The sequence below is a fragment of the Corythoichthys intestinalis genome, chromosome 6 (assembly GCF_030265065.1).
Source record: "Corythoichthys intestinalis isolate RoL2023-P3 chromosome 6, ASM3026506v1, whole genome shotgun sequence".
Taxonomy (NCBI): Eukaryota; Metazoa; Chordata; class Actinopteri; order Syngnathiformes; family Syngnathidae; genus Corythoichthys; species Corythoichthys intestinalis.
In genome coordinates, this window is record NC_080400.1 from 19827582 (window position 1) to 19854669 (window position 27088).

Genomic DNA, 27088 nt, shown 5'->3' on the forward strand with positions numbered 1-27088 from the left:
AACACAGCGGTCAAACCACACACAACATTCTGCCAGATATTGGTCTATTGAAAGGACAAAATCCACCTAGAAAATAAATGTAACTCAATGAATGTAATTCAATGCAAATCATGCAATAAATAATACATCGGGGAGACAGGGAGGAGGTTTATTACAAGAAAAACAGAACACAAGAAGGAGTGTGAGAAGGAGAAAACAATAAGACACACAAGGGCAATAAAAGAACAAGCACAACAGGAACATCACAAGTCAGCCATCACTGATCACTGCAAGAGGGAAAACCACATTATTGACTGGGAAAAGGCCAGAGTCATCCACACCAAAGAAAACAAACATCAGCGCTGGATCAGGGAGGTCATTGAGATCCGCAAGCTTGGCCCGAGGGAGGACCATCTACAGGGAGAAGGGAGCTTACACACTCTTTACTACCTGGACCATCATCCTGGAAGAGTGAATGGTCAACAGAGGGCGTGACTCGCCTATCAATCTGACAAATGAGACACGCCTTCATCCATCAGCTGATAAAGACGCGTCACAGAACGCGGCAGAAGTGTTCACCGAAACATGTCAGGTAATTAAAAGAAACTATAACTATTGTCTGGGATAAAAGAAAAAAATCAACTAATACAGTTTGTCTCATATTATAGTGGTGAATCAAAGTTTATGGAAGGGAGAAACATGAGTGTGAGGTAACAATTTTAGGAACCCGAAATGCAAATGGCATGTGGAGGCATCGCAAGCCAGCATTTTCAACAATTCAGATTTGTAGTCAGGTGCTCATAATTTCAAAGAAGCAAATATTGTTTGACAGCCTTTTCTCTGTAAAATAGGGAAGCTGAGGTCCTTGGCAACACCACTACACATAATAGGATGATTAGCCCTTGTCACCAAAGGTTGTCATTTTGAGTCCATACTTGACAGGTTTAGAAATCATGTTTGGAAGGAAATAATTTCAACTCCAGGAAATGTAATAACCACTGAGTGCAGGTTTTCTTGTGAAGTATTTTGGGAGGGGAGACAAGTAGCAGATTATGCAAATATTTTTTTTGCGAAAATTTGCAAGATTGTGTGGTCTCCAGGAAATGTAATAACCACTGAGTGCAGATTTTCTTGTGAAGTATTTTGGGAGGGGAGACAAGTAGTAGATTGTGCAAATATTTTTTTGCGAAATTTTGCAAGATTGTGTGGTGTCAGATTCCAATAAGTAAATTAATGCCATTTTTTTCCTTTTTGTTAGCTCTTAAAAATGCTTGTTCATTCATGAAGTGAAAAGAATGTCTTCTAAATTTGACACAAAGCAGAAACTTTTTTTTTTTTTTTTTTTTTTTAATTCTTGAAAAAAACCAGGAGGCTTCAAAATGAAGAAAAATCAAGCCTTTTTTTCTTTTTGGTTTTGTTTAACTATTGTTTTTTGGAATGAAAAATACTGTTCAAACAGTTAATAACATCTTAGATGTGAAAAAGATTTTTTAGAATGTGTATATATAACGTGAGCCTGTTATGTGTAGAACATGAAAAATAATGTCAGTTTGCTGAGTAACTTAATACTCTTGCAATGAGTATTGGGAGAAATGATTTTTTTTTTTTAAGTAATTTGTAACTGTAACTAATTACTTTTTTAAAGTAAGATTAACAACACTGGTCCAATATGACACACCTATATGAGAATGTAACAGTATACAAACTAACTTTCAAATGCTGTGAAGAAAAGGACAAGAAAACGGTACATTATTTTCAATTAATTGTATCTATCTGGACGCCACAAACTGCATGTTGCCCGAGAGTTTAAGATGCTAACACTGACGAGAATGCGAATGCTATGCTAACACTCCGAGCTACCTAGCCAATCATCATCGTATTTGCAATGACGTCACCAACCCTTTACTTCCTCCCACCCTGCTTTCTCTCCCAGACAGCTGTGACAAAATCCTACAACTCGCGCTTCATTCAACTAGATTGTTGTAACTCGCCCCCTCACATCCTCAGTAACGGCGTTGCAAATATGGAAAAAATAAATGATTAGATTACTCACTCCTGAAAAAAAATAACGCAGTTAGAAATGCCGTTATACTCTTACGCCGTTATTAACGACACTGCACTGGACCATCACTCTTTATCATGCTCACACTCATAGCCAACAATGAGGCTCTTTATCATAACCCTAACCACAGCCTGAATCCCTGGTCTATATGCTGTCTGTAAAGTTGGAAGCTTTATTGCATTCCTTCCCCCAAACCTCACCATTACGCCTTTCTCATCGAGGCATATGCAAACTTACGGCCGATAACGAGCCTCCCTAAAACATTTTCAGTGTGACGGTACTTGGGGAAGCATGGAAGTGTTCAATAGAGCACAGGCATTTAATAAAAACATATTCAGAGGGAGTCTGCCACTTCCTACAAAAATATTGATTGATTTGTTCTATGTCATTCCTTTTTGCATATCCAGTGAAATATGTAGACATCATCTTGGTGGATCTTTGAATATTGATACAGCCCGATTATAACAGCGTATGTTCCAAAAGAGTTCAATCAATGCCAAGTGTCAAAACAGCAGACAATCAGTGTCTGTTTCCTAGTCGTACAGACTGAAAGATGGTTTGAGTAGCACATGATGGAACAGACACCACAAGGGCAAAACGATTCCTGCATACTGTGTATGTCGCATGTCATGACAATCACAATAAAGTTTAAACACACCATATAATGCCTACTGTTTCAATCTTACATAATTGTTTGTTTTATAGGTGGTTTTAGCTTTTATGCCTTGATGCTAGAAAGACGACACATTTATACGTTTTCATGTTTAAATTATGGATGGCAAAATGTTCAATGTCAAGAAAAATGTTACGCGTCTCAGTCAGTCATATATTGTGATTTCAAGAGGTAGGCCAAGACATGTATGAATGAATGAGAGACATGAACTGGCATTTCTAAGTACTCAAACATAGTTTCATTGCACACAAATGCAGACACACACCCACACACAGGCTTTTAAATTAATGCTTAAGTGATATGTTGAACTGGACTGACAGGCAAATGGAACTAAAAATATATAAAGATTTCCAATTTCACAGAGCATGCATTTTCTTCTAAGTTCATTGGGTACACTTACAAGCACACAATCCATTGCAAGTGATCTTCCATAGATCGCAAATGCAATTATGTTTAGTTTTGTCAATCATAATCAGAGAGACATTAAGCAACATGGATTCCAAGTAAATCAGTACTATGTAGTATATAGCATGGCTTTATAGTTTGAAAAACTCACCTCCTTCTCGCCGCAGATATTACTGATGATGGAGTTGGAGGCCGGACTGGCAGAAGGACCAAGGACTGCCACCACACCCTTGGACATAATTTGGCACACTAGGAGAGGAAAGCCTAGTGTTACTATTTGCAAATATTCTTCAGAGGAGTGAGTGACAGAAGACAAACCAAAATCACATGGGACTAGGTTGTTGGTGTTTAGTGACAGTAGAAGTTGTTGCTGTTGTTGTTTTAAATATTGCCGTAAGTTTCTAATCCTACCGTTGTTTGATTTCCAATGTATGGGAATTTCTATCATCCAAAAGGGTTTCAACTTTTAACATGTACTGTAGTTTCTGTAAGAAGCTAAGATAAATATGATAAAAACTGAGGAATACATTATTTTCATGACCATAAGGCGCACCTAAAAGTCGGTCAATTTTCTCCAAAACGAACGGTGTGCCGAATAATATGGTGTGCCTATAGTGTGGACTGAGTCCCAAAATGTGTGTGTCTGACTGAGAAATCTTTGAAAAGGTGAAATTAAGTGAGATCCACATGAGAACCTTAAAGGGATAAGGTTGCATGTGAAAGAGGGGCGTGCCACCAGTAACTAACTTTCGAGAGTGTGTGTTGGGCTAAACAACATTGTTTTAGCGAGGGACCCTCAAAAAGGGCATCTACTGTCAAGCTTACGAAGCACAGTTCAAACTCAGCGTTATCACCTACGCAAAACCAAAAGAAACTGCCACCTATGGTGATTTCTAACAGGAAGACGCTGCCTAAAGAAAAGTTTAGCTGTCGTGTTTGATGGAGACCTAGCCCACCAGTTTTCAATTTGGATACGGAAGATGAGGACTTTGATGGATTTGTGGATTAAGAATGATGTGAATACATAATGTTAATTCTTTTATAAAGTACAGTTGAACTCAGTTTTGCTCCCGCTGCCTTTTAAAAAAGAAAAAATACGCTGTTTTTCATGCACCCAATAATGTGGTGTTCCTTGCATGTGTGTTAAATACAATAATATCACCTGAAAATGAGTCTTTGCCTTTTAATACGGTGCACCCTACGGTCGCTATAAATGGAATGTAACAGACAGATAAAAAATTTAAAAAAATATTCACATACAGTGGGGCAAATAAGTATTTAGTCAACCACCAATTGTGCAAGTTCTCCCACTTGAAAATATTAGAGAGGCCTGTAATTGTCAAAATGGGTAAACCTCAACCATGAGAGACAGAATATAAAAAAAAAAAAAAAAAAAAAAAAGAAAATCACATTGTTTGATTCTAAAGAATTTATATGCAAATCATGGTGGAAAATAAGTATTTGGTCAATAGCAAAAGTTCATCTCAATACTTTGTTATGTACCCTTTGTTGGCAATAACGGAGGCCAAACGTTTTCAGAGATTATCAGTGGTCTTGTAAGTCATTTTCTAATAATTGCTCCCACAGTTGATTTCTTTACAACAAGCGTTTTACCTATTGCAGATTCAGTCTTCCCAGCCTGGTGCAGGTCTACAATTTTGTCTCTGGTCTCCTTCTACAGCTCTTTGGTCTTGACCATAGTGGAGTTTGGAGTGTGACTGAGTTTTTGGTCAGGTGTATTTTATACCGATAATGAGTTAAAACAGGTTCCATTAATACAGGTAACGAGTGGAGCCTTGTTAGACCTCATTAGAAGAAGTTAGACCTCTTTGACTGCAAGAAATTTTGTTTGTTTGTAGGTGACCAAATATTTATTTTCCACTCTAATTTGGAAATAATTTTTTCAAAAATCAATGTGATTTTCTGTTTTTTTTTCTTCCCACATTCTGTCTCTCATGGTTGAGGTTTACCCATGCTGACAATTTCAGACCTCTCTAGGCAAGGCAAGGCAAGGCAAATTTATTTATATAGCACAATTCAACACAAGGCAATTCAAAGTGCTTTACATCACATGAAAACCATAAAAATCACATTTAAATCAACACAACGTAAAAACCAAGACAAAAGATCGCATTTAATCACAGAATAAAAATAAATAAATAAAAATAAAACAAAAATAGAAATAAAGCAAAAACTACTACTAATAATAATCATTGAAATCAGCAATGGAGATAAGCACAAGAGGAATAGAAGGCAGGTAGATTGAAATATATAGACAGTTATGGATATGCAGTGCTAAACAAAAGCGTTTTTAGCCCTGATTTAAATGAGCTAACGGTTTGAGCATACTTCAGACCTTCGGGTAACTTGTTCCAGAGGTGAGGAGCATAATAACTAAATGCTGCCTCACCCTGCTTGGTTCTTGTTCTTGGAACATGCAGAAGACCCGTTCCAGACGACCTTAAGGGTCTAGATGTCTCATAGGAATCTAACAAGTCAAGCATGTATTTTGGTCCAAGGCCATTAAGTGTTTTGTAGACGAGCAGTAGTATTTTATAGTCTATCCTTTGACTCACTGGAAGCCAGTGTAGCGATTTCAAAACCGGTGTAATGTGGTCCAGCTTCCTTGTATTTGTGAGGACTCTGGCTGCAGCATTCTGTACTAGCTGCAGCTTCCTGACTGATTTTTTATCAAGACCTGTAAATATACCGTTGCAGTAGTCCAATCTGCTGAAAACGAATGCATGCATAAGTTTTTCCATGTCTTGTTGAGTCAGAAGCCCCTTAATTCTGGTTATATTTTTTAGGTGGTAATAAGCGGATTTAGTGACGGACTTTAGATGGCTATCAAATTTTAGGTCTGAGTCAATAATTACGCCAAGGTTTCTGACTTGATTTGTAGCTGTAAGTGACATTGTGCTAAGTTGGCTGCTTATCTTTGACCTTTCCTTTTTTGGCCCAAAAATGATCACCTCTGTTTTCTCCACATTTAACTGGAGAAAATTCTGGCACATCCATTCATTGATTTGATGAATGCATTTACTCAGGGAGACTAAGGGACTATAATCATGTGGGGACACAGAAATGTACAGTTGTGTGTCATCTGCATAGGCGTGATAGGAGATGTCATACTGTTCCATTATCTGAGCTAACGGAAGCATATAGATGTTAAATAAGAGTGGTCCAAGAATTGACCCTTGAGGGACTCCACACGTGAATTTGGTTCGTTCTGACTGATAATTTCCGATTGACACAAAGAAATCCCTATCATGTAAATAGGATGTGAACCACTGAAGAATAGTGTCAGTAAGCCCTACCCACTGTTCCAATCTGCTGAGTAGTATGTTGTGATCAACCGTGTCAAATGCGGCGCTGAGATCCAATAGTAGCAGAACAGATGATTTGCCTGCATCGGTATTCCGACGAATATCATTTAGGACTTTGATAAGCACGGTCTCGGTGCTGTGTTGTGGCCGAAATCCAGACTGAAATGAGTCAAAAAGATTGTTTTGGATCATAAAAGTCTGGATCTGTTCAAACACAACCCTTTCGATAATTTTCCCCAGGAATGTCAGATTTGATATTGGCCTGTAATTACTAATGGTTGAGGCATCCAGATTAGGTTTTTTTAGGAGAGGTTTTATTACTGCAGTTTTTAAAGTCTGAGGAAACTCTCCTGTTTGGAGGGAAGTATTTATAATCTGAAGTATGTCTGGGGCTATGCAATGAAAAACAGTTTTGAAAAAGTTTGAAGGAAGGATGTCAAGGCAGCATGTTGTGGGCTTTAGTTTCGACACAATTTCTGTTAAAGTGGCATAGTCCAAGAGGCTAAACTGTCTAAGATTGACGTGGGGGACATGTTGGGAGGCATTTAGTGTAACATTTGTTAATCTGGAGTTGCACACAGTCTGTCTAATCATTAGTACTTTGTGTGTAAAAAATGCTGCGAAATTATTACAGGACACCTCAGATGCCAATTCCTGAGGTATTGATGCTTGTGGGTTTGTCAGTTTGTCAACAACAGAAAATAGTGTGCGAGTATTGTGGGTGTTTCTACTAATGATCTCTGAAAAATATGATTGTCTAGCATTTTTCAGTTCCTGGTTGTATTTGCGAAGACTCTCTTTGTAGATATCATAAAAAACTAGGAGTTTGTTTTTTCGCCATCTGCGTTCTGCTCGTCTACAAACTTGCTTTTGTTTTATAGCTAGTATGGCATTTCTCCAGGGTGACCTCTTCTTTCTTGACAAGGTTTTTGTCTTAATCGGGGCAATAGTGTCCATTACAGTCATCACACCGGAACTGAAACTATTTACAAGTTCTTCCACTGGAGCTATTGTAGGGGTTAATAATGAGGCATAGGCCTGTGTGAATAACGCACATGTGTTATCACGAATGTAACGCTTCCTAATAAACTCTGTTTCCCTTTTCAGAGGATGGACAGGGGTGGTCATTTTAAACATAATGCAGTAGTGATCAGACAGAGCAACATCATTCACTGTGACCTCAGAGATGTTAAGACCTTTGGATATTATTAAGTCCAGTATGTGCCCTCTGTTATGTGTTGGAACTGTGACATGCTGAGATAAACCAAATGTATCCAAAATATTTAAAAGCTCTCTAGCACATCCTTCTTCAGGATTATCAACATGAATGTTAAAGTCACCCACTAAAACAACACAATCAAAGTCCATGCACACGGAAGACAGTATTTTGGTAAACTCATCAAAAAACATTGTGTTATACTTCGGTGGTCTCTAACCTTTTCAAGTAGGAGAACTTGAACAATTGGTGGTTGACTAAATACTTATTTGCCCCACTGTATATGATAAAGTGTGGATGAGTGGTTAGCATGTCCTCTAAGATTAAGGGTCAAGGTCTCTGGCCTTCCTGTGTAGCGTTGTCAGTCTCTCTCCATGCCTTTGTGTGTTGTCTATGTGTACTGTAGTTTCTTCCCACATCCCAAAAAGACGCAAGGTTGGCTGATTGAACACTCCAAATTGACACAAGGTATGATTGTGTGCATGAATGCATGAATGCTTGTTTGTCTCGTAGTGCCCTGCGATTAGCTGGCATATAATTATACAGTGCCTACTGCCCATAGTTAACTGTGACAGGCTCCAGCAACCCCACGACCCTTCTGAGGATGAGCGAAATGGAACATGAATGAATGTATTCAGATATGATGAACAGAGTAAAACAGGAATGGTCAGTAATAACATCCTATTTACAATGAACTCTGCATTGAATGAATGCAAACATTTTGTCTGCTTTCACGTTGTAAATGAATATTACATTTCTGACTTCTACTTGCTAAAGTATACAGACCATATACTTTAATCTCCCATAACACAAAACAGACATTTCCTGAGGATTTATAATCCCTGGCTTCCAATTAAACTTCTGTGGTCAATGACGCGAGACAGGCAAGTACAAGAAATATGTAAGTAAGAACATGTCTGTGTGCAGTTGTGCACTGTGTGTATGTGTACAATATGAATTTAGTTACTGTGGTAGGTGCACAGCATTAAACAGTTTTGTGTGAGAAAGAAGCAACGAAGGACATATTTCAGGTCTGTGTGGTGTATCCGAGGGCAGTGAATCGAATGATTAATAAGTAATCCCTCAGTCACTCGTCAGGCCTGCAAAGATGCGCATAGGTGCACATTTGCCGTGCGTGTCCGTAAACACATTTGTAAGAGTTTTTGTGGTTTCAGCAGATTATGAGGTTGAATGATGTGACTGCGATTCAACATGCTGAGATACTTCCACTGACACAGGTAGGACGTGCATGCCTCTGCAACCGCCCCTTATTTTCTGCATCAATGCTCTTCGGAGTGGCTTTTTCAAAGACAACCATTGAGTTAGGTGAAGTCCATTTTCTTAGTTTGATATTGATTTTCACTGATCAATACCAGCTATTTCAAATGTTTAGTGGGTTGTAATGATGGACAGACAATGATGGCTTGAAGCATGTTGGTGTTGAGAAAATGACCACTCAGCTGAATGTAATGAATTACAATGCCCAATTGTGCACTGAAACATTCATGGCAGAGGCATTGTAACACCTCAACTCAATCTCAACTCTCTATGCTGCATTAATATTTGCTGTACTTTGTAGAAGATATGCGTGCAAGTATTACATGTTTTCATGTATCGCCGCACTGTTTATGTTCAAGTCGGACTTACTTGACTGTTAAAACTGGTAAATCTGATACTCAGTATAGATATCAGCGCCAGATACGGATATTTTTGGAGTATCAGATTTGGTCAAAGATCGGATCCAATCCAGTATTCACGTGATTTTAGCAACATCGCATATTTGGGCTGCTGTACATCAAACCACTATAGGCAAACATGTCCACTGTGCGCGACTACTTCCCTTTAGAAAACTAATGGAGAATTTGGAAAACTAACACAGCATTGCATAATATTTGTAAACAACATTTCTTGAGGTATCAGTAGGGGCCAGTTTGATAAAAAAATATATGATTTATCACAGCGGTCTCAAATCGACTCCACAAAGGGCCGCAGTGGGTCCTGGTTTTTGTTCCAACAGATCCAGCACAAACAGTTCAACCAATGAGGTTTCTACTAACATAAGCAGCACCTGATTGCAATCAACTGATTACACTTGTAAGAAACCAGATTGGTGAAAAGGTATTTGTCTCGTTTGGTTGGAATGAAATCCAGTACCCCCTGCGGCCCTTTGAGGACCGGTTTGAGACCACTGATTTATCATATACTGGATGCAATATTTTTGCTTTTTTTTTTTTTTTTTTTTTTTTACTGGTTCTAAAATGAGCATCAGAGCGGTGTCGACAAAACATATCTTTAAAAAAATTGGATACGTTCAGAAGTTAAAAAAAAAAAAACAAAAACATTGGGACATGTTAAACCAGTGGATTAAGATCAGCCATAAACTTCCACTGGGAATGGAAATGAAACATTTTCAGGAAATATTCGTTATCTAATGAACTGTTGCTTGTGAAGAAAGTTGAACTTGCTACCAATTTACATTATTTCTACGCTCACAGTTTTGCTCGAAAGTCAAGGCTATAACAATATATTTTATGTGTCACCACTAATCAAAACAAGTCATGGTGAATTCTGCGTTGATGGAATCAGTATCAAAGAATAAATCATCCAAATGGTTCATTATGTTGGACAACATTACCCTCTACAAGCAATTGAAATTTCTATTGTGTTAACGTCACAGGCTCAAACAAGGAAAATACTGTAGGCGAGTGTTAGTGTATGCACTGTGTCATCTACAGTGTTGGGCACGTTACTTTAAAAAAGTAATTAGATATAGTTACTCACTATTTCCAAAATAACTGAGTTAGTAACTGTATCACTCTATAGTAAAAGTAAAGTTACCAGGGAAAGTAATTATTTCCGTTACTTTAAAAATAAGTTGTTGTATGTCAAAGAATTTGAAATTTTTTGAGCAGTATTCAAGTCAGTTGAATAGATAAGAACAGGCAGGTAGTTGTGTTCTAGAACCTTGTAATATTTATTACACCTCACCAGCAACAGATTTATCCTACACTTGAAGTGCAACAAAAATAAACAGTAAACAATATAATAAAATAACAGTAGTAAACAATATAAAGTGGGTTTAATCAATTATATCCAACTCTCACAACCTGAGACAACTGGTCAAGTAGACATAGCCTACTGTACTTCAAGTATTTTGACTTGAAATAGTGTTTATATCTCTACCTCGTAAAGGACAAATTTTCCTCGGAATGCTCTGCCATCATATCCCTCTGCATCTGTTTTGCGTGTGTGCGTTTGCCGCACGCGCTGTTCCGGTTTGTGTGTGAAAACACCGGCTCTGATTGGCTTACCATGACACATGACTAACTCTCAGCCAATCACAATCACCGCCATCGCATCTATCCTGGTGGTGCATTCCGGTAGCCTTGTCCCCCTACTCCTCCCGTCACCCTCAAAGTGTCTGCCATCCACAAGATGGAAGCAGCATTCTTGATGGCTGACAGTGGGGGATGGGAACAAGGCTAGCATTCAGGTGTAGCAAAAACAGAAACGTTAGCAAGCTTTGGAAAGCATTGTCTAATTGAATGAGCAGGGACAAACAGCCTGGAGTCATAAGAAGTACGTGCTGTAATATTCTGATATAGAATTATCCGAGGCACCCTAAAGTGCACATGGCGGCAATATTGTTTTGCTCACATGATGCAGGAGTGAGTTAGAGACACAGCCTGCCAAGAGCCGTACGTTTGTGTTAATGTTGAAGTTACATGTGCTATTAAAGAAACAGTGTCAGCACATCGTGTGTGGTATATCTTTGCTAAGAAAAAGCACAAAACAAAACACGTGCGCTATTCTCGAACTTGAACACACCTCAAGTCTTGGATGACAAATAAACACAGCAGACTCGCTACGTCAGTAACGGTAACGGCGTTGTAACAGCGGAAAAAATTAGATTACCCCGTTACTGAAAAATAATGGCGTTATGTAACTGCGTTATTTATAACGGCGTTATTCCCAACACTGGTCATCTACATATGGGTTGATGACATGATTCTACAAAATCAGAGTAAATTTGGGTTTAACCACAACATTTTTCCTATGCAGGCCTTTCAAAACATGTATTCACAAGAAACTGTTCCGTGGCGCTAAGAGGAGCTGGGAACACTGTGCTAACAATTGAACAATATTTGATCAATTGATATGAAAATTATTTTCATTACGATTGCGGGAAATAAATCATAAACATCTTTTTTTTTTGAGGTAGTGAGCACAAGGACATTTAGGTAGCGCTTCCTCCGTTATATTCCCATCTCTCCGTAGCCACTCATCCATCCATAATCCAATTTCTCCCTCTAAGTGTGCATACCGTCAAACACAAAAACATTTGCCAAGTGTACCCAGATAATCCGGCGCGCACACACTTGCTCCACTGTAACATGCACGAAAAACATGCAACCTCTTTATAAACCACTTATAGAAATTAAGATACATATTACGAGATAGCACGTGAAATGACATGTGTACATGAGTGAATCTAAAAAAATGAAAAAAAAAAAAAAAAAAAACACTTAGAAAATCAATGCACACGCTTCAGTCAGCAGATTAGAGTAACCACATAATGTGCATCTCGAAGTCACATAGCATTGATTTCAGATGCTTTTCAGATTAAAACATTAAACAGGCAAGAGTCAGCACCAAGTATTGCAGAGACAAACATCAGTTGAAAATTTTTTCAAATGTTTCTATATCTGAATGCATGACCAGCATCAGAGTTTGGTCCCCATTGCCGGCAGTAAGTCGAATTCGTTGCCCTTTGTCACCGATTCTGTTCATAATTTTTATGGACAAAATATCTAGACCAGGGGTGTCCAAACTATTAGCATGGGGGCCAGATTTGGTGTGGTAAAAATGTGGGGGGCCGACCTTGACTGACGTCCTTTACGTAGAACAATATACTCAACTCATTCACTCCCAGCCATTTTCACCGGAGCACAGCCCTTCGCTCCCAGCCGTTAACCTGGATTTTGACTGATTTTGCAAGGCCCACAGAAAATTCTTTTCTATTGCTACATAAACATGGAACCAAAAGAAAGATTAGACTCTCAGCAGAAAAAAAGTTAGTTCTTAACTTTTTCCATTCTTTAGAAATCAGCATCAGAAAATGGCTTAGTTTGACCAATTTTCCAATTTCTGATGAAAAAACTGAGAAATTGAGCTTTTTGTGAAAGCATACATTTCAAACATAACTTTGACTTATACATAGCTATTTTTTACTTTAGTTACATCCCAAACATCTGAATAATGTTTTTCATTTACAAAATAAGATAAACAAGACAAATAGAGCTTTTGATAGCAAAGTAACAATTTATTTACACATAACTAACTGAAAGATGACGCTGTTCTGGCTGCGACAGCCGGTTAAACATTTCCGTCATCGCCGTCTGTCTCATAAAGATGAATTTTTTTTTTGAGTCTCTGCAGGCTCTGCTCGCGAGCAGCACGGACTCAAAAGGCATCTAGTGGTCCCGGTCGTTCTGCTCGGTCGTCCAGCGCCTGGCATTCCGGGCGTCCTACAGGTTGTTCTGCTCGGTCGTCCGCCGCCTGGCATCCATTAGGTCGTCTTCCGCGTGCGCCCGACCGTGCGGCTTCATCCCCCCTCTCTGCGGCTTGGCCATTCATTGCCGTGGAATGGGGTTGTGGGTCTTACCAAATGCGCTACTGCCCTCCAGTGGCCAGTTTTATTGCTTTAAAATGGATTTTCAGCTTTGTGCTTTGGAGCTAAATTGAATCACGACTAAGAGATGTCTTTTTAGAAAAAAAAAACGTAAAAGACGTATAAATATGTCTTTGGGACACTGAAACAATTAAAAATAGAAGGTATTTATACGTTTTTGGGAGCAAATGAGTTAAGCAAATTTTAGCAATCATTATGTGTGTCACATTTGCTTTATTATTATTTTTCTAATTAATAATTTCAACAATCTCGCAACCATCCTTTGTGGCGCTCTCTTTCGACTCTCGGGCTCTTGCGAAATACTGCTGCTGTGAAATTAAACTAGCTTCAAGTTGCTTCAATTTCTCGCTAGGTATATTCCTTGTAATCTTGTCGTACATGCCAGCGTGTCTTGTTTGGTAATATCGCCTCACATTGAACTCGTTAAAAAAACACTCTCTTTGCAAATGAGGCAGACACAGTTGTTGCGTATTTTAGTAAAGAAATAGTTCAATTTCCACCTATCTTTGAAGCGTCGGCCGTCGCAGTCAACTTTCTTTTTTTGTTGATTGACGCCATTTTAGAAAAATGGGAGTAAAAGGTCACACGGGGTAATGTTGCTTAGAGTGCTGTTGCCTTTTAGTGGGTAAATGACGAGCAGCATTTAGTGTGTACGCTACCTCATATGCTGGTAGCAGAACTGCTGATCCATTTATTAAGTCTGTGTACGAGCCAGACGTTATTGATTTTATGACCGAGGCTGGGGGCCAGATGAAATTTGACCACAGGCGCATAAGGCCCCGGGCCGGACTTTGGACATGCCTGATCTAGACGCAGCCGAAGCGTTGAGGGGGTCCGGTTTGGTGGCCTCAGCATTGCACTTCTGCTTTTTGCAGATGATATGGTGCTGTTGGCTTCATCAAGCCGTGACTTCCAACACTGGAGCGGTTCGCAGCAGAGTGTGAAGCGGTTGGGATGACCTCCAAATCCGAGACCATGATCGTCAGCCCGAATAGGGTGGTGTGCCCTCTCCCGGTCAGGAATGAGATCCTGCCCCAAGTGGAGGACTTCAAGTATCTTGGAGTCTTGTTCACGAGTGAGGGTAGGAGGGAGCGGGATATCGACAGGCGGATTGGTGCAGCGTCTGCACTCTGCACCGATCGGTAGTGGTGAAGAAGTAACTGAGCCGAAAGGTGAAGTTCTCAATTTATCAGTCGACCTACGTTCTTACCCTCATCTGTGGTCACGAACTGTGGGTCGTGACCGAAAGAACAATATCCCGGATACGAGCAGCCAAAACGATTTTCCTCTGCAGCATGTCCAAGCTCTCCCTTAGAGAAAGGGTGAGAAGCTCGGTCATCCGGTAGGGACTGTGTTGAGCCGCTACTCATCCTCGTTGAGAGGAGCGAGTTTAGGTGGCTCAGGCATCTGGTTCGGATGCCTCCTGGACACCTCCCAGGAGAGGTGTTCTGGGCATGTCTCACCAGCAGGACGACCCAGGATACGCTGGAGAGATCAAGTCTCTCGACTGGCCTGGGAACGCCTCGGGAACCCACTGGTTGAAGTGGCCCGAAAGAGGGAAGTCTGGGCTTCCCTGTTAAAGCTGCTGCCCTCGCGACCCAACTCCGAATGAAGTGGCAGATGATGGATGGATGTTTCCATTTGAATGATCATGCTTGACAGGAGAAAATGATGAAGTAGAAGTAAACCATGTCAGTTTAAGTGTTTATTGTGTCAAAATTTGTGTGTTAATAGCTGTTTTTCACTATAACCAAGCAACATTAACAATGACTAAGACAGTGGTGGATGCTGGGCTTTCAATTGGGGGAAGCTCAAAGCGTGTTCGGCTGTGAGGGCTTTGTGATGGTAGAGGGACTCATCGGCACCCGCTGCTCAATAGGTAAAGATGCTATAGAGTGCCAGAAGTCAAATCTCCAAACACATGATTTCCACACACAAAATTGAAATAGTCGCTCAATTATTTTGCTCATCATTTTAACAAAGCAAGTGTCGCTAGGATGGTTGCGAAAGTCTCCAGTTTAACTCAAAACAATGGAAAATTGAAAAATGCCTCCCATGGATCTTACTATGACTAGATCACTGATTTGCTCATTTCGCTGTGAATCAAAACGGGATTTAGCCTCGGTCCGATCATCCAACCATCATGCAAACAAGCAGAGCGTCCAGGGCCAGCTGAGCCCCGCCCACTGCCCGTAAACGCCCAGAGACGCACAGCATTCGATGGACTGGAAAAACTCAGCCGTTAGCCAATGACTTCCTCGATTCACTCCAGTGGAACAACACACTCTCAACTTTGGAGACGCACAGCTTCCACACTGTGAAGCTGCGCGAATGAATGAAAAGCAAGCTGCATTGTAGCCAGTGATAAGAAGCTAATTCTGAACTAGAGTCGAGTGCTTTGTAGCCCATATTTTGTCAATGGCATGTACACACAACAGTATACATTTGAATACTTGTTTTCTGACATTTTGGAGGAAGCTGAGCTTCCCTTGCAGATCACTTTATATACTTAATACATTTCTGCTTTGAACAAATATTTACTAAATGAATTTACTACTAGTATGAATTATAGTCATATATAACAACGCGGTTTAAGATTTTGATGTCACACATCACAGGAGAGCTCGCCAAGACTTATAAAAATGTTTTATTAAGTGCAGATTTTTTTTTTTCCAATTCAAAACATTTACCAGAATTATTCAATTCGCTGAGTGATAGGTCTTTCACACTTTGAAATTATTATTATTATTATTTTTTTTTAATCACCATAATTTTTCCACACTAAATATAGCAAAGTAGTTTATTATGCAGTTGAGTGTATTTTTTAGCCTTATAATTGGAAAGTTAAGTTAAAGACTTTTTATGATCAAGGTCATGAACCTTGAGAACCGTGAATTAATCAATTCAATTCTTTAATTGGATTTTTACACCTTGTGACACAGCTACACAACCACCCAAATGCTTGGACACATTTTCAAATGTTATTGAATGAGAAACCAACTCTTTGACTAGTTTTCTATACTCCAAAAATTCAGATTATGAATGCATTTTTTATCAATTGCACAAGGTGTATCAAAGAAAAATGACATACTACTTCGAAAATCTTTACGCATATTGTTTTATTATAAACATACAGTAATTTTCGGACTATAAAGTGCTGCTTTTTTCCTTCATTTTGAATCCTACGGCTTATAGTCCAGATCGGCCTTTTTGTTGATTTATTTGGGTTAATAGGAAACACTTTATTTGATAGAGGTGTCATAAGACTGTCATACGACCGTCATAATTTTGACATGACATTATCATGGGCATTACTGAATGCTTATGACACATGTCATAAAGTGTCATCTGGCAAATTGTGTCTCTAACTCCATTTATGTCCAGATCTTTTACATCCATCCAAAAGTGAGATAATTTGCCAGAAAACACAAAATGACATCTATCATAAGCACATAAGCGGATTTAAGGGGGGGGGGCAGCCCCCCCTTTTCATTGCATGAAATTGACTTTCCTATATAAATAAAAGTTGTAAAGCAATAAAACTGCAACAAAAATGAATGAAATGAACAAAAAATATATTTTTATAATGGGTCGTAAATAATTGTAAGTTTAGACGATCATTTGCTTTGCATATAAAAAAAAAAAAAAAAAAAAAAAAAAAAAGGGGAGGGCAATTTTATTTTTCAAATGATTTTTTTCTTTGATTGAAAATATTTTTTTTGATTGAGGCAACTGTTTTTTGGGATTCAATGATTTAGACACAAATGTCCTACCCATAATATGGCCCAAACACAAAAAGGATTGCTTCAATCAAATAAAACTTTTTTTAATGAAAAATTAAGTCTTCAAATGCAAATATTTCAATCTAAAATATTACAAAAAAAAAAAAAAAACGTTTTCTAAGATTGAATTTCTTCTTTTTTTGATTGATTTTTCTTTTGAAAATACATTTTTTGTATGAAGCAACTTATTTTTTGATTGAATAATAAAGACAAAAACGTCCTAGCCAAAATGTGGCTCAAACACAAATCAACATTACTTCAATCAAAAAAGTTGCTTCAATCAAAAATCAAAGAAAAATGGCTTTCAGATGCATTTTTTTGAGTTTCAAATTTATTTTTGCATTTAAACACTTTTTTTTATTGAAGCGACTTTTTTTGATTGAAAATATATATTTTGATTGAAGCAACTTTTCTTTTTATTGTAGCAACTTTTTTTTTTGATTGATTAATAAAGACACGGATCTACCTCCATAGGGCTCCACCCAGGGGATACAATTTTTGACTGGGGTAACTACATTGGAACGACACCGGTAGGCGTACCATATTCAATGGATGACGATCTTGGCGAAAAGTATAGCTGTCCGAAGCTGTCTGATTTAGAATTCCCCTTAAGAATGATGGGAAACCAAAAAAACGCTCATTTTGAACTTATTATTATAAATATTCTTGTAAGTTTATTTTATGGCTGACACTGCGTTTCGAGGTCATCAACATGTTGTGCACCCCTGCCCCAAAAGTCAAACTCCGCCTATGCATAAGCACTAAATAATGCTCATGGCTCATGTCATAATTATAATGGTCTTACGGCAGTCTTATGGCACCACTGTCAAACATGTTATCAAAATACCAAAGCTAGCAATTAACAACTGGGACGGTAACTGAAGAAATAATTAGCACTGAACATGAGTTGTTATTTACATCTGTAGTGCTGCAATGTGTGTAAATAGGCATGTTGGAGGTAACAGTGTTGACAGCAGAGGTTGACTGTCTCCCCCAAGGGAGCAGTGTTGGCAAATGAAGCTTCTTGAAGCAATGATCATGGTGGTTCATTTGGTCTTATGACACTCTTATGATGCCGTTGTCAAATAAATTGTTACCAGTTAATGTCTTTTAGTGTAAATATCTCATAATACAGTGAAGACAACTGTGGCTTATAGTCTAGGGCGGCTTTTCTATGAACAAATGCCGTTTTCGTGTCAAACTTGGTGGATGGCGGCTTATAGTCAGGTGTGCCTTATAGTCCAAAAATTACGGTATATACTGTATATATTTCCGAAATGATATTACTCACTTGTTTCGCCCATTTCGTATTCGCTGTCTCGAAGCAGCTCAAAGATGTCCACCTCTAGCTTTCCGGTGATGGAGCGATTGCTGTTTCTGTTGATGCTTTCTTTGGCCAGCGTGATGGCCAAACGTTCTCCTCTGCTGCACTCCATAGGGTCATCAAGGATGGCAGCTGTACAGAGAGGGCAAACAAAAAGACACTGACTATGGCGATGCTGTCAAAGAAATGACAAAGACACACAGTTATCAAGTTGGAAAAGCTTTTGTATGTACCGTATTGGCCTGAATAAAAGACGGTGTTTTTTGCATTGAAATAAGATTGAAAAAGAGGGGGTCGTTTTATATTCGCGATCTAGACGTTATACCCATTCACGATGCTAGATGGCGTCAGATATCATTGAAGCGATGTTCTGTCATGACAGATATCAGCTACTCTCCAAATTCATGACGCTAGATGGCGTCAGATCTCATTGAAGCAATGTTCTGTCATGACAGATCTCAGCAACTCTTTATTTTAACCAGTTAGCATTATTTTATTGCAATGTTTTTCCTTATTCAGATTTGTTTAAAGACTACAGTTACAGTTAGACTTCACTTTGATGGTTAATGCAGTTATTGCAATTTTGTTGTTTTATCACAATAGATTGGTTTATTTACATTTCAAAAACCAGAAGCCATTCATTTACGAATGTGATTGTACTTTAGTTTACATATTTAAATGTTCAGATATTAAGATTTGAATGAGGCAAAATAACATGTTTTTTCTCTCAAATATTTTGTTACAATCATTTCTTTCGGATGTACTGTAATTATTTTCTGTATAAAAATTAATTTGGTGTTCAAAAAGTCTCTTTTCAAACTTGAGTCTTGAAAAAGAGGGGGTCGTCTTTTAATCAGGGTCGTCTTATATTCGGGCCAATACGGTATTTGACGTCTAACAAAAGTCTCTATGCTTTTTATGAGGCCATTTTGAGTTCATTTGAAAGTACTTTAATGACATTTTGAGGGTAGTGTTTCCATCACGACAGGACAACATCTTGAGAAAGGAAAAGTCACATGCAAAACTTCAAATGGAAGGTCACGTTTCCCACTAGGCAATAACGAATAATGTTTTTGTTTGCAATAGATTAGTGAGGTATGGTCATAGCTACGGATAGGAATAATGAAGACTGTTGTGTTTACTGTAGTTTTTAGGGCTGGGACTATTCGCTTTTGTCACGATCCGATCCATATCCTGATACCTGTGTGGCGATCCGATATGTATTGTGATACTTCAACTATGGCAACATATTACCTTTTAAAATTTATAAAAACAAAGTGGCATGCCGTTTGAACTAGATGCCATTTAACATTTATTACTTTTTTTTTTTTTTTAATTAGAAAAGTGCATTAACTGTTTCAGCAACTGTTCCAGTGCAAAATAGAACAAAAACTATTTGAAACACTTCACATTTTATACTGAGTCCCGATTTCTTTGTTATTCTTCTGTGGGCCTTATTGTCATTTTGTAAACCAACTGAATATTGCACTGCTGTCACTCGCTGGCATTGTTCTTCCACTGCAAGGAAACTGAAGTTTAATTTATAGTGGCCGTAGTGATATCTGACACAGGGGTGTCAAAGTAATTTTGGTTCGCAGGCCACATTCGTGGCAATTATATTTCGTGGGCCGGACAAGTTTATTTTTCGCCAAATAAGTTAACTCCAATCGGAGTTAAAAACGGACTGGACGTCTAGCGCCGTCAGTGGCACTGAAATCTAAGCCTTTACAGCTAGTCCTCCCAGTTTAAGTGAATTGGATGTGTATATTTGTAAATGGAGGCCAAAGAGTTAAATTTGGGTTACTTGTACATTTTGGAGTATCTCTGAGTCTCTTCCTGTATATTTTGGATCACTTCCTGATGATTTGGGGACATTTCCAGGTTACTTCCGGTTGATTTTGGGTCACTTTCTGTTGGTTTTGGGGCATTTTTTGGGTCACTTTTTTGTTAATTCATTGGCTGCTTTTGACAGTGCCAGATGTCCAATCCTTTTTGACTGGGTCAGGGCAAATAAAGGAATGTGACTGCAGACAAAAAAAATTGCCAAGTGCAAAATTTCACAAATCTCCAGTTTTACAGCGCCAATGTCAAAATAAAAGCATGTGACTCTGTGTAAACAGTATGAATGAGCTACAATGTGCCTGTCAGGCAGAAAAACCCCAAGGACCGAACTGGACCTCCTGGTGGGCCAATCCAGGCCCGCGGGTTGTACGTTTGACACCCCTGATCTAACACTTACAGTTTTTTCTAAAGGCAAAAAAATGTATTCCAGAAAACTGAAGGCAGTCGCGTCTCAAGGCATCACTGTAATATCGAACATACCTTCAGGATATTCCACTTCCTTTGTACCTTTTCTACCCACTCACTCGCCTTTTATCTGTCGTACATTAACTGATATGAGCTCTTCGTAAGTTATGGAAGCCATGGGTCTTCACTCCCTCCTTTGTTTTCGCTCCTATATTTGTCATCTCATTAGTGCTAAATTTCTTTGACAAGAACAAAATGTGTGATATAACCCCCTGGCTAGGCTGAGTCACAACATGGCACATTGCAAGCATTTCAATACATGTAGCTGATTTAGTAGGCGTGTGTCAGTTACATGAAACAGGGTTCTGATGTCATCTAGCATGGCTTGTTAATATGTGACATCTAGCAAACAAGGAAGACTGATTTCACTCTGGAAAAAATATGAACTGTTCCTTGATCCGGCAAAAGCAATCAATAAATTGCTGGGAGGTGTGCTCAGGCTGTGGACCATGGACGAAAGTCTTTGTGACGACAAGCATTAAGAGAAAAAAAAAAAAACAACTGATTCCTCCGAGAGTGCGGAACAGCAAAAAGTGATCTTAGGAGGTCTATTAGTGCTTCTCACAGATGCATTTCTTTTGTAAACATGCACGCCTGGCTGATTTGCTACAAAACACCCTTTGAGCAATGAACGGCACCAAACTATTAAGCAAATCAACTTTTTCATCGACAATAACAGTTCAGTGAGGCACACTGGGAGCCTTTATTGCATGGTGCAGTGCAATTACTAAATTCACATTTTATGCACTTCTTTTATTTAAGGCACGCAAGTTCAGCTCAGTTTTCGCAAGGGAACAGTTTGGAAAGTTTAGCTCTGATCTGGCTTGTGCTTCCTCAACAGGTGTGCCACTGGCTTGCCAATAGATGCATCAGCAAATGAGTCGATTGTGGGACATCACACCAATAGAACATAATGTTACCATTCAATTCAACAAAGTAGTGATCACAAATTCTGGTATAATAAAAATGCAGTGAGTTCAAAATCTAAAGCAAGTGTGTGTTATTGTTGGTCAAGTAAAGCACACACTTTGGCCTGGATTGTTTCAAGATGCACTTACACAACAATCAATTCCTTATGATCAGTGTTGGGCACGTTACTTTATAAAAGTAATTAGTTATAGTTACTAACTACTTCTTCCAAAAAGTAACTGAGTAAGTAACTGACTAACTATAGTAAAAGTAACTAGTTACCAGGGAAAGTAAATATTTCCGTTACTTTGAAAAGACGTTGTTGTATGTCAAAGAATTTGAAATTTTCTGAGCAGTATTCAAGTCAGTTGAATAGAGAAGAACAGACAGGTAGTTGTGTTATAGAACCTTGAAATATTTATTGCGCCTCACCAGCAACAGATTTATCCTACACTTGAAGTGCAACAAAAATAAACAGTAAACAATATAATAAAATAACAATCAGCAGTAAACAATATAAAGTGAGTTTAATCAATTAAATCTAACTCTCACAACCTGAGACAAGTGGTCAAGTAGACATGGCCTCCTGTACTTCAAGTATTTTGACTTGAATTAATGGTTATATCTCCACCTCGTAAAGGACAAATTTTCCTCTGAATGTTCTGCCATCATATCCCTCTGCATCTGTTTTGCGTGTGTGTGTTTGCCGCACGCGCTGTTCTGGTTTGTGTGTGAAAACACCAGCTCTGATTGGTTTACCATGACACATGATTCTAACCATCAGCTAATCACAATCACTTCCATCGCATCTATCCAGGTGGTGCATTCAGGTAGTCTCGTCCCTCTACTCCTCCTGTCACCCTCAAAGCGTCTGCTGTCCTAAAGATGGAAGCAGCATTCTTGCTGGCTGACAGTGGGGGATGGGAACAAGGCTAGCATTCAGGTGTAGAAAAAACAAACGTTAGCAAGCTTTGGAAAGCATTGTCTAATTGAATGAGCAGGGACAAACAGCCTGGAGTCATAAGAAGTGCGTGGTGTAATATTCTGATACAGAATTATCCGAGGCACCCTAAAGTGCACACGGTGCCAATATTGTTTTGCTCACATGATGTGGGATTGAGTTAGAGACACGGCCTGACAAGAGCCGTACGTTTGTGTTAATGTTGAAGTTATATGTGCTATTAAAGAAACAGTGCCAGCACGTCCTGTGTGGTATATCTTTGCTAAGAAAAAGCATTAAAAAAAACACGTGCACTATTCTCGAACCTGAACGCACCCCAAGACTTGGATGACAAATAAACAGAGCAGACTCGCTACGGCTGGTAGTTTCTTCAATTTATTCAGAGTAAGTACCACACCACATTTTAACCATCAGTAACGGTAACGGCATTGTAACGGCGGAAAAAAATTAGTTCGATTACCCCGTTACTGAAAATAATAACGCTGTTATGTAACAGCATTACTTATAACGGTGTTATTCCCAACACTGCTTATAATACACATAATTGTAATGATCCAGTCATCAATTATTTGTTCCAATCCTTAAAGATAATGTAGACAACCTGGGTTTTTCAGATGTAACTTTTAAGTGCCTGTGACACCATAACAAATTCTAAATAGCATTATTATGTGAATTAAAATCATATTTTGAGACGATTCGACTATGTACAACAATTTGGCAAAGTGCAGATGACGAGAAATGAGTCTTTTAATCAGCAGTTTAGCTCTTGTCATTATGGTGCTCTGGCACCGCCATCGAAGTGATGACGTTGGCAGAGTAATGACTTCAATCAATTTAGAATTCAGCCCAATAGAGGAGGAATTTTCACAATGAGGAAAAGGCAAAAGATCAGCAAAATGTCTTTTACAGGATATTGCTTTTATTTTAGTATTCCCCATCCCCAATTGCTAAATAAATTGTATGGTCATGACAAATAGCATTCTTGTGCTAAATGGTATATGAAATATTAAAAATGCATTCATTCAGCACGACATGGCTAAATTAATGCATAATATTCAAAAGTGTTGACTTCTTAAACCTCCTGAAAGGTATTTTTATGCCACTGGAGTTTTTTTATTACCCTGACCCGGCTTCGGAGACGGAGGAAAGAGCATAAACAAAACAGGAGGCGTGAGAGCTAGGCGACATGCTAACCCGAACCAAGCCAAAACTCTCTTCCTCGCCTTTTGAAAACGAAAAATCACACTAAACTACCCCAACTCATGTCACATACGATGGTGGGGGTGATTGTATTCACCGATCGGCCAGCCCCCGGTGGCGAAAAATTTTCGGCTCATCGTGCGGCAGGCAAGCAGTGCTCGTAACTGGGGGATGGAGAGGGAATGAACGCCAAAAATGGGGCATTTTCGGTGGACAAACCGGCCGACGTTGGAGTGCGTGGCTGCCCGAGCCCAAGCCGAGTTTAGCACTCTCTAGGGGGGGACGTGAAGAGGGCTAAGGGGGCTCGAAATCTCGACACAATCGAGAACCAGAGACGAGAGCGGGGGCGCTCCCTGGGGGGGCTCCCTGGGCCCAAGCTGAGGATAGCGCTTTACAGGAGGGCACGTCTTTATCCGCCGGCATCATGGTGTGAGACAAGCTGCCGGTCGTCGACTGAGTCGCCTTGTCAGTGATGATGCCAGTATTTGTCACAACATAAAACACGTAGCTTACTCACTTCATCACCGTCCAATGGTCTCTAGATTGTCTGACTTGTTTTGCCCATTCTTCGCGCTGAACAGGATCTTTTGGAAATTCAAAAAGCCTCACACAACTCTCCCTGGTGTAGCAACAAAAGCCTGCAGCACATAAGGCTGGCGCGACGTAAAAAATAAACAAATTAATCTGCAAAATCAGCCGAATCCAGAGTCCTTCTGCATACTATAGTAATGGCTGCATTGTGAAAATGATTAGTCCACTGACGTTACATTCGCCTTTTTCCTCAATCCAGACTCCGGCCGGAAGTCACTCATTTCCATGGCGCAGGATTCAAAAAGTTTCAAAAGGATTCATATATATTGATCGCTTCCACACACATCCAAGCGGTCCTTTCATTCAGGAGCATAAAATACCATGAGTAATATGAAAGAAACACACTTTTTTTGTGTCACAGGAACTTTTGTAGCTCTTTGGCCTTTTTTGTCTCACATACTAAAGAAAAAAACAACATTTGAATGAGGATTGGTGATTTGGGATATGGCTATTTTGAGTTGCCTGCATCTGCAGCCAGAAAAACAGTATCAAAACATAAAATACTGGCTATTATTAAAGTTATTTCTCATTCTACAACAGACTAAATGAACATGTGAAGGACTGTGCTTTAGTTTTATTTAGTTTGTTGTACCTTGTCATTATCTTCTGATTTGTGGTTTCGCATGTATTCGGCCCCGTTCATTTTGTTTCAGTCAGCTTTCCTCAGCCCCTTGTGTCAGGTCCAGGTGTTCTTTGCTCTGTTTCTAACATTTTATGTATTTAGTTCCCTGTGCTCTTTCAGTACTTGTGTCACATCTTTGTCACTGTCATATATCACTGTTAGATCTGTGTTCCTTTCAATATTACTTATATGACCTGCAGTGATTTTGTTGTCAAGGCAGTTAATCCTCTGGAGAGTTTGTTTTGACAATTTGTACTTTTGAGAATGAACACTTATATTATTATATAATGTATATATGTATGCTATTGAACTTTGTTATTATTTCGTGTTTTATAAAAGCATTGACAGGTAAAAATGGTGGTATAATCCTATCACAAAGTATCGCGTCAAATAAATTAGAGTCCAAAATACATACAGTGGGGCAAATAAGTAGTCAATCACCAATTGTGCAAGTTCACCTTCTTGAAAAGATTAGATAGGCCTATAATTGTCAACATGGGTAAACCTCAACTATGAGAGACACAATGTGGAAAAAAAACAGAAAATCACATGGTTTGATTTTTAAAGAATTTATTTCCAAATTAGAGTGGAAAATAAGTATTTGGTCACCTACAAACAAGCAAGATTTCTGGCTGTCAAAGAGGTCTACCATCTTCAAACGAGGTCTAACGAGGCTCCACTTGTTTCCTGTTTTAATTCCACCCGTTTTAAATCATTATCGGTATAAAAGACACCTGTCCACAACTCAGTCAGTCACACTCTAAACTCTACTATGGCCAAGACCAAAGAGCTGTCAAAGGACACCAGACACAAAATTGTAGATCTGCACCAGGCTGGGAAGACTGAATCTGCAATAGGTAAAACGCTTTGTGTAAAGAAATCAACTGTGGGAGTAAATATTAGAAAACGGAAGAAATACAAGACCACTGATAATCTCCCTCGATCTGGGGCTCCATGCAAGATCTCACCCCGTGGCGTCAAAATGATAACAAGAACGGTCGCAAAAATCCCAGAACCACATGGGCGGACCTAGCGAATGACCTACAGAGAGGTGGGACCACAGTAACAAAGGCTACTATCATTAACACAATTCGCCGCCAGGGACTGAAATCCTGCACTGCCAAACGTGTCCCCCTGCTGAAGAAAGTACACGTCCAGGCCGGTCTGCGGTTCGCTTGAGAGCATTTGGATGATCCAGAAGAGGACTGGGAGAATGTGTTATGGTCAGATGAAACCAAAATAGAACTTCTTGGTAGAAACACAGGTTCTCGTGTTTGGAGGAGAAAGAATACGGAATTGCATCCGAAGAACACCATACCCACTGTGAAGCATGGGGGTGGAAACATCATGCTTTGGGGCTGTTTTTCTGCAAAGGGACCAGGACGACTGATCTGTGTAAAGGAAAGAATGAATGGGGCCATGTATCGAGAGATTTTGAGTGAAAATCTCCTTCCATCAGCAAGGGCATTGAACATGAGATGTGGCTGGGTCTTTCAGCATGACAATGATCCCAAACACACAGCCAGGGCAACAAAGGAGTAGCTTTGTAAGAAGCATCTCAAGATCCTGGAGTGGCCTAGCCAGTCTCCAGATCTCAACCCCTTAGAAAATCTGTGGAGGGAGTTGAAAGTCTGTGTTGCCCAACGACAGCCGCAAAACATCACTGCTCTAGAGAAGGGCTGCATGGAGAAATGGGCCAAAACACCAGCAACAGTGTGTGAAAAGCTTGTGAAGAGTTATAGAAAACGTTTGGCCTCCGCTATTGCCAACAAAGGGTACATAAGAAAGTATTGAGACAAACTTTTGCTATTGACCAAATTCTTATTTTCCACCATGATTTGCAAATCAATTCTTTAAAAATTAAACAATAAAATGTTCTTTTTTTTTTCCCCCACATTCTGTCCCTCATGGTTGAGGTTCACCCATGTTGACGATTACAGGCCTCTCTAATATTTTCAAGTTGGAGAACTTGCACAATTAGTGGTTGACTAAATATTTATTTGCCCCACTGTACATAGAGATGTAGAAAAAAAGTTGGG

At 39.2% G+C, this 27088-nt stretch overlaps 1 protein-coding gene across 10 annotated transcripts in view; it reads right to left on the bottom strand.

The window, feature by feature from the left end:
• Positions 1-27088, bottom strand: part of grik4 (glutamate receptor, ionotropic, kainate 4) — a 734878-nt gene that overhangs the window by 342662 nt on the left and 365128 nt on the right. For all 10 annotated transcript variants that reach the window (XM_057839364.1, XM_057839368.1, XM_057839359.1 and 7 more), the window contains 2 exons: positions 18427-18591; positions 3271-3368 (listed from right to left, as the gene is read on the bottom strand). In XM_057839364.1, coding sequence (XP_057695347.1) covers positions 3271-3368; positions 18427-18591 — 263 coding nt within the window. The remainder of the gene's footprint in view (positions 1-3270; positions 3369-18426; positions 18592-27088) is intronic.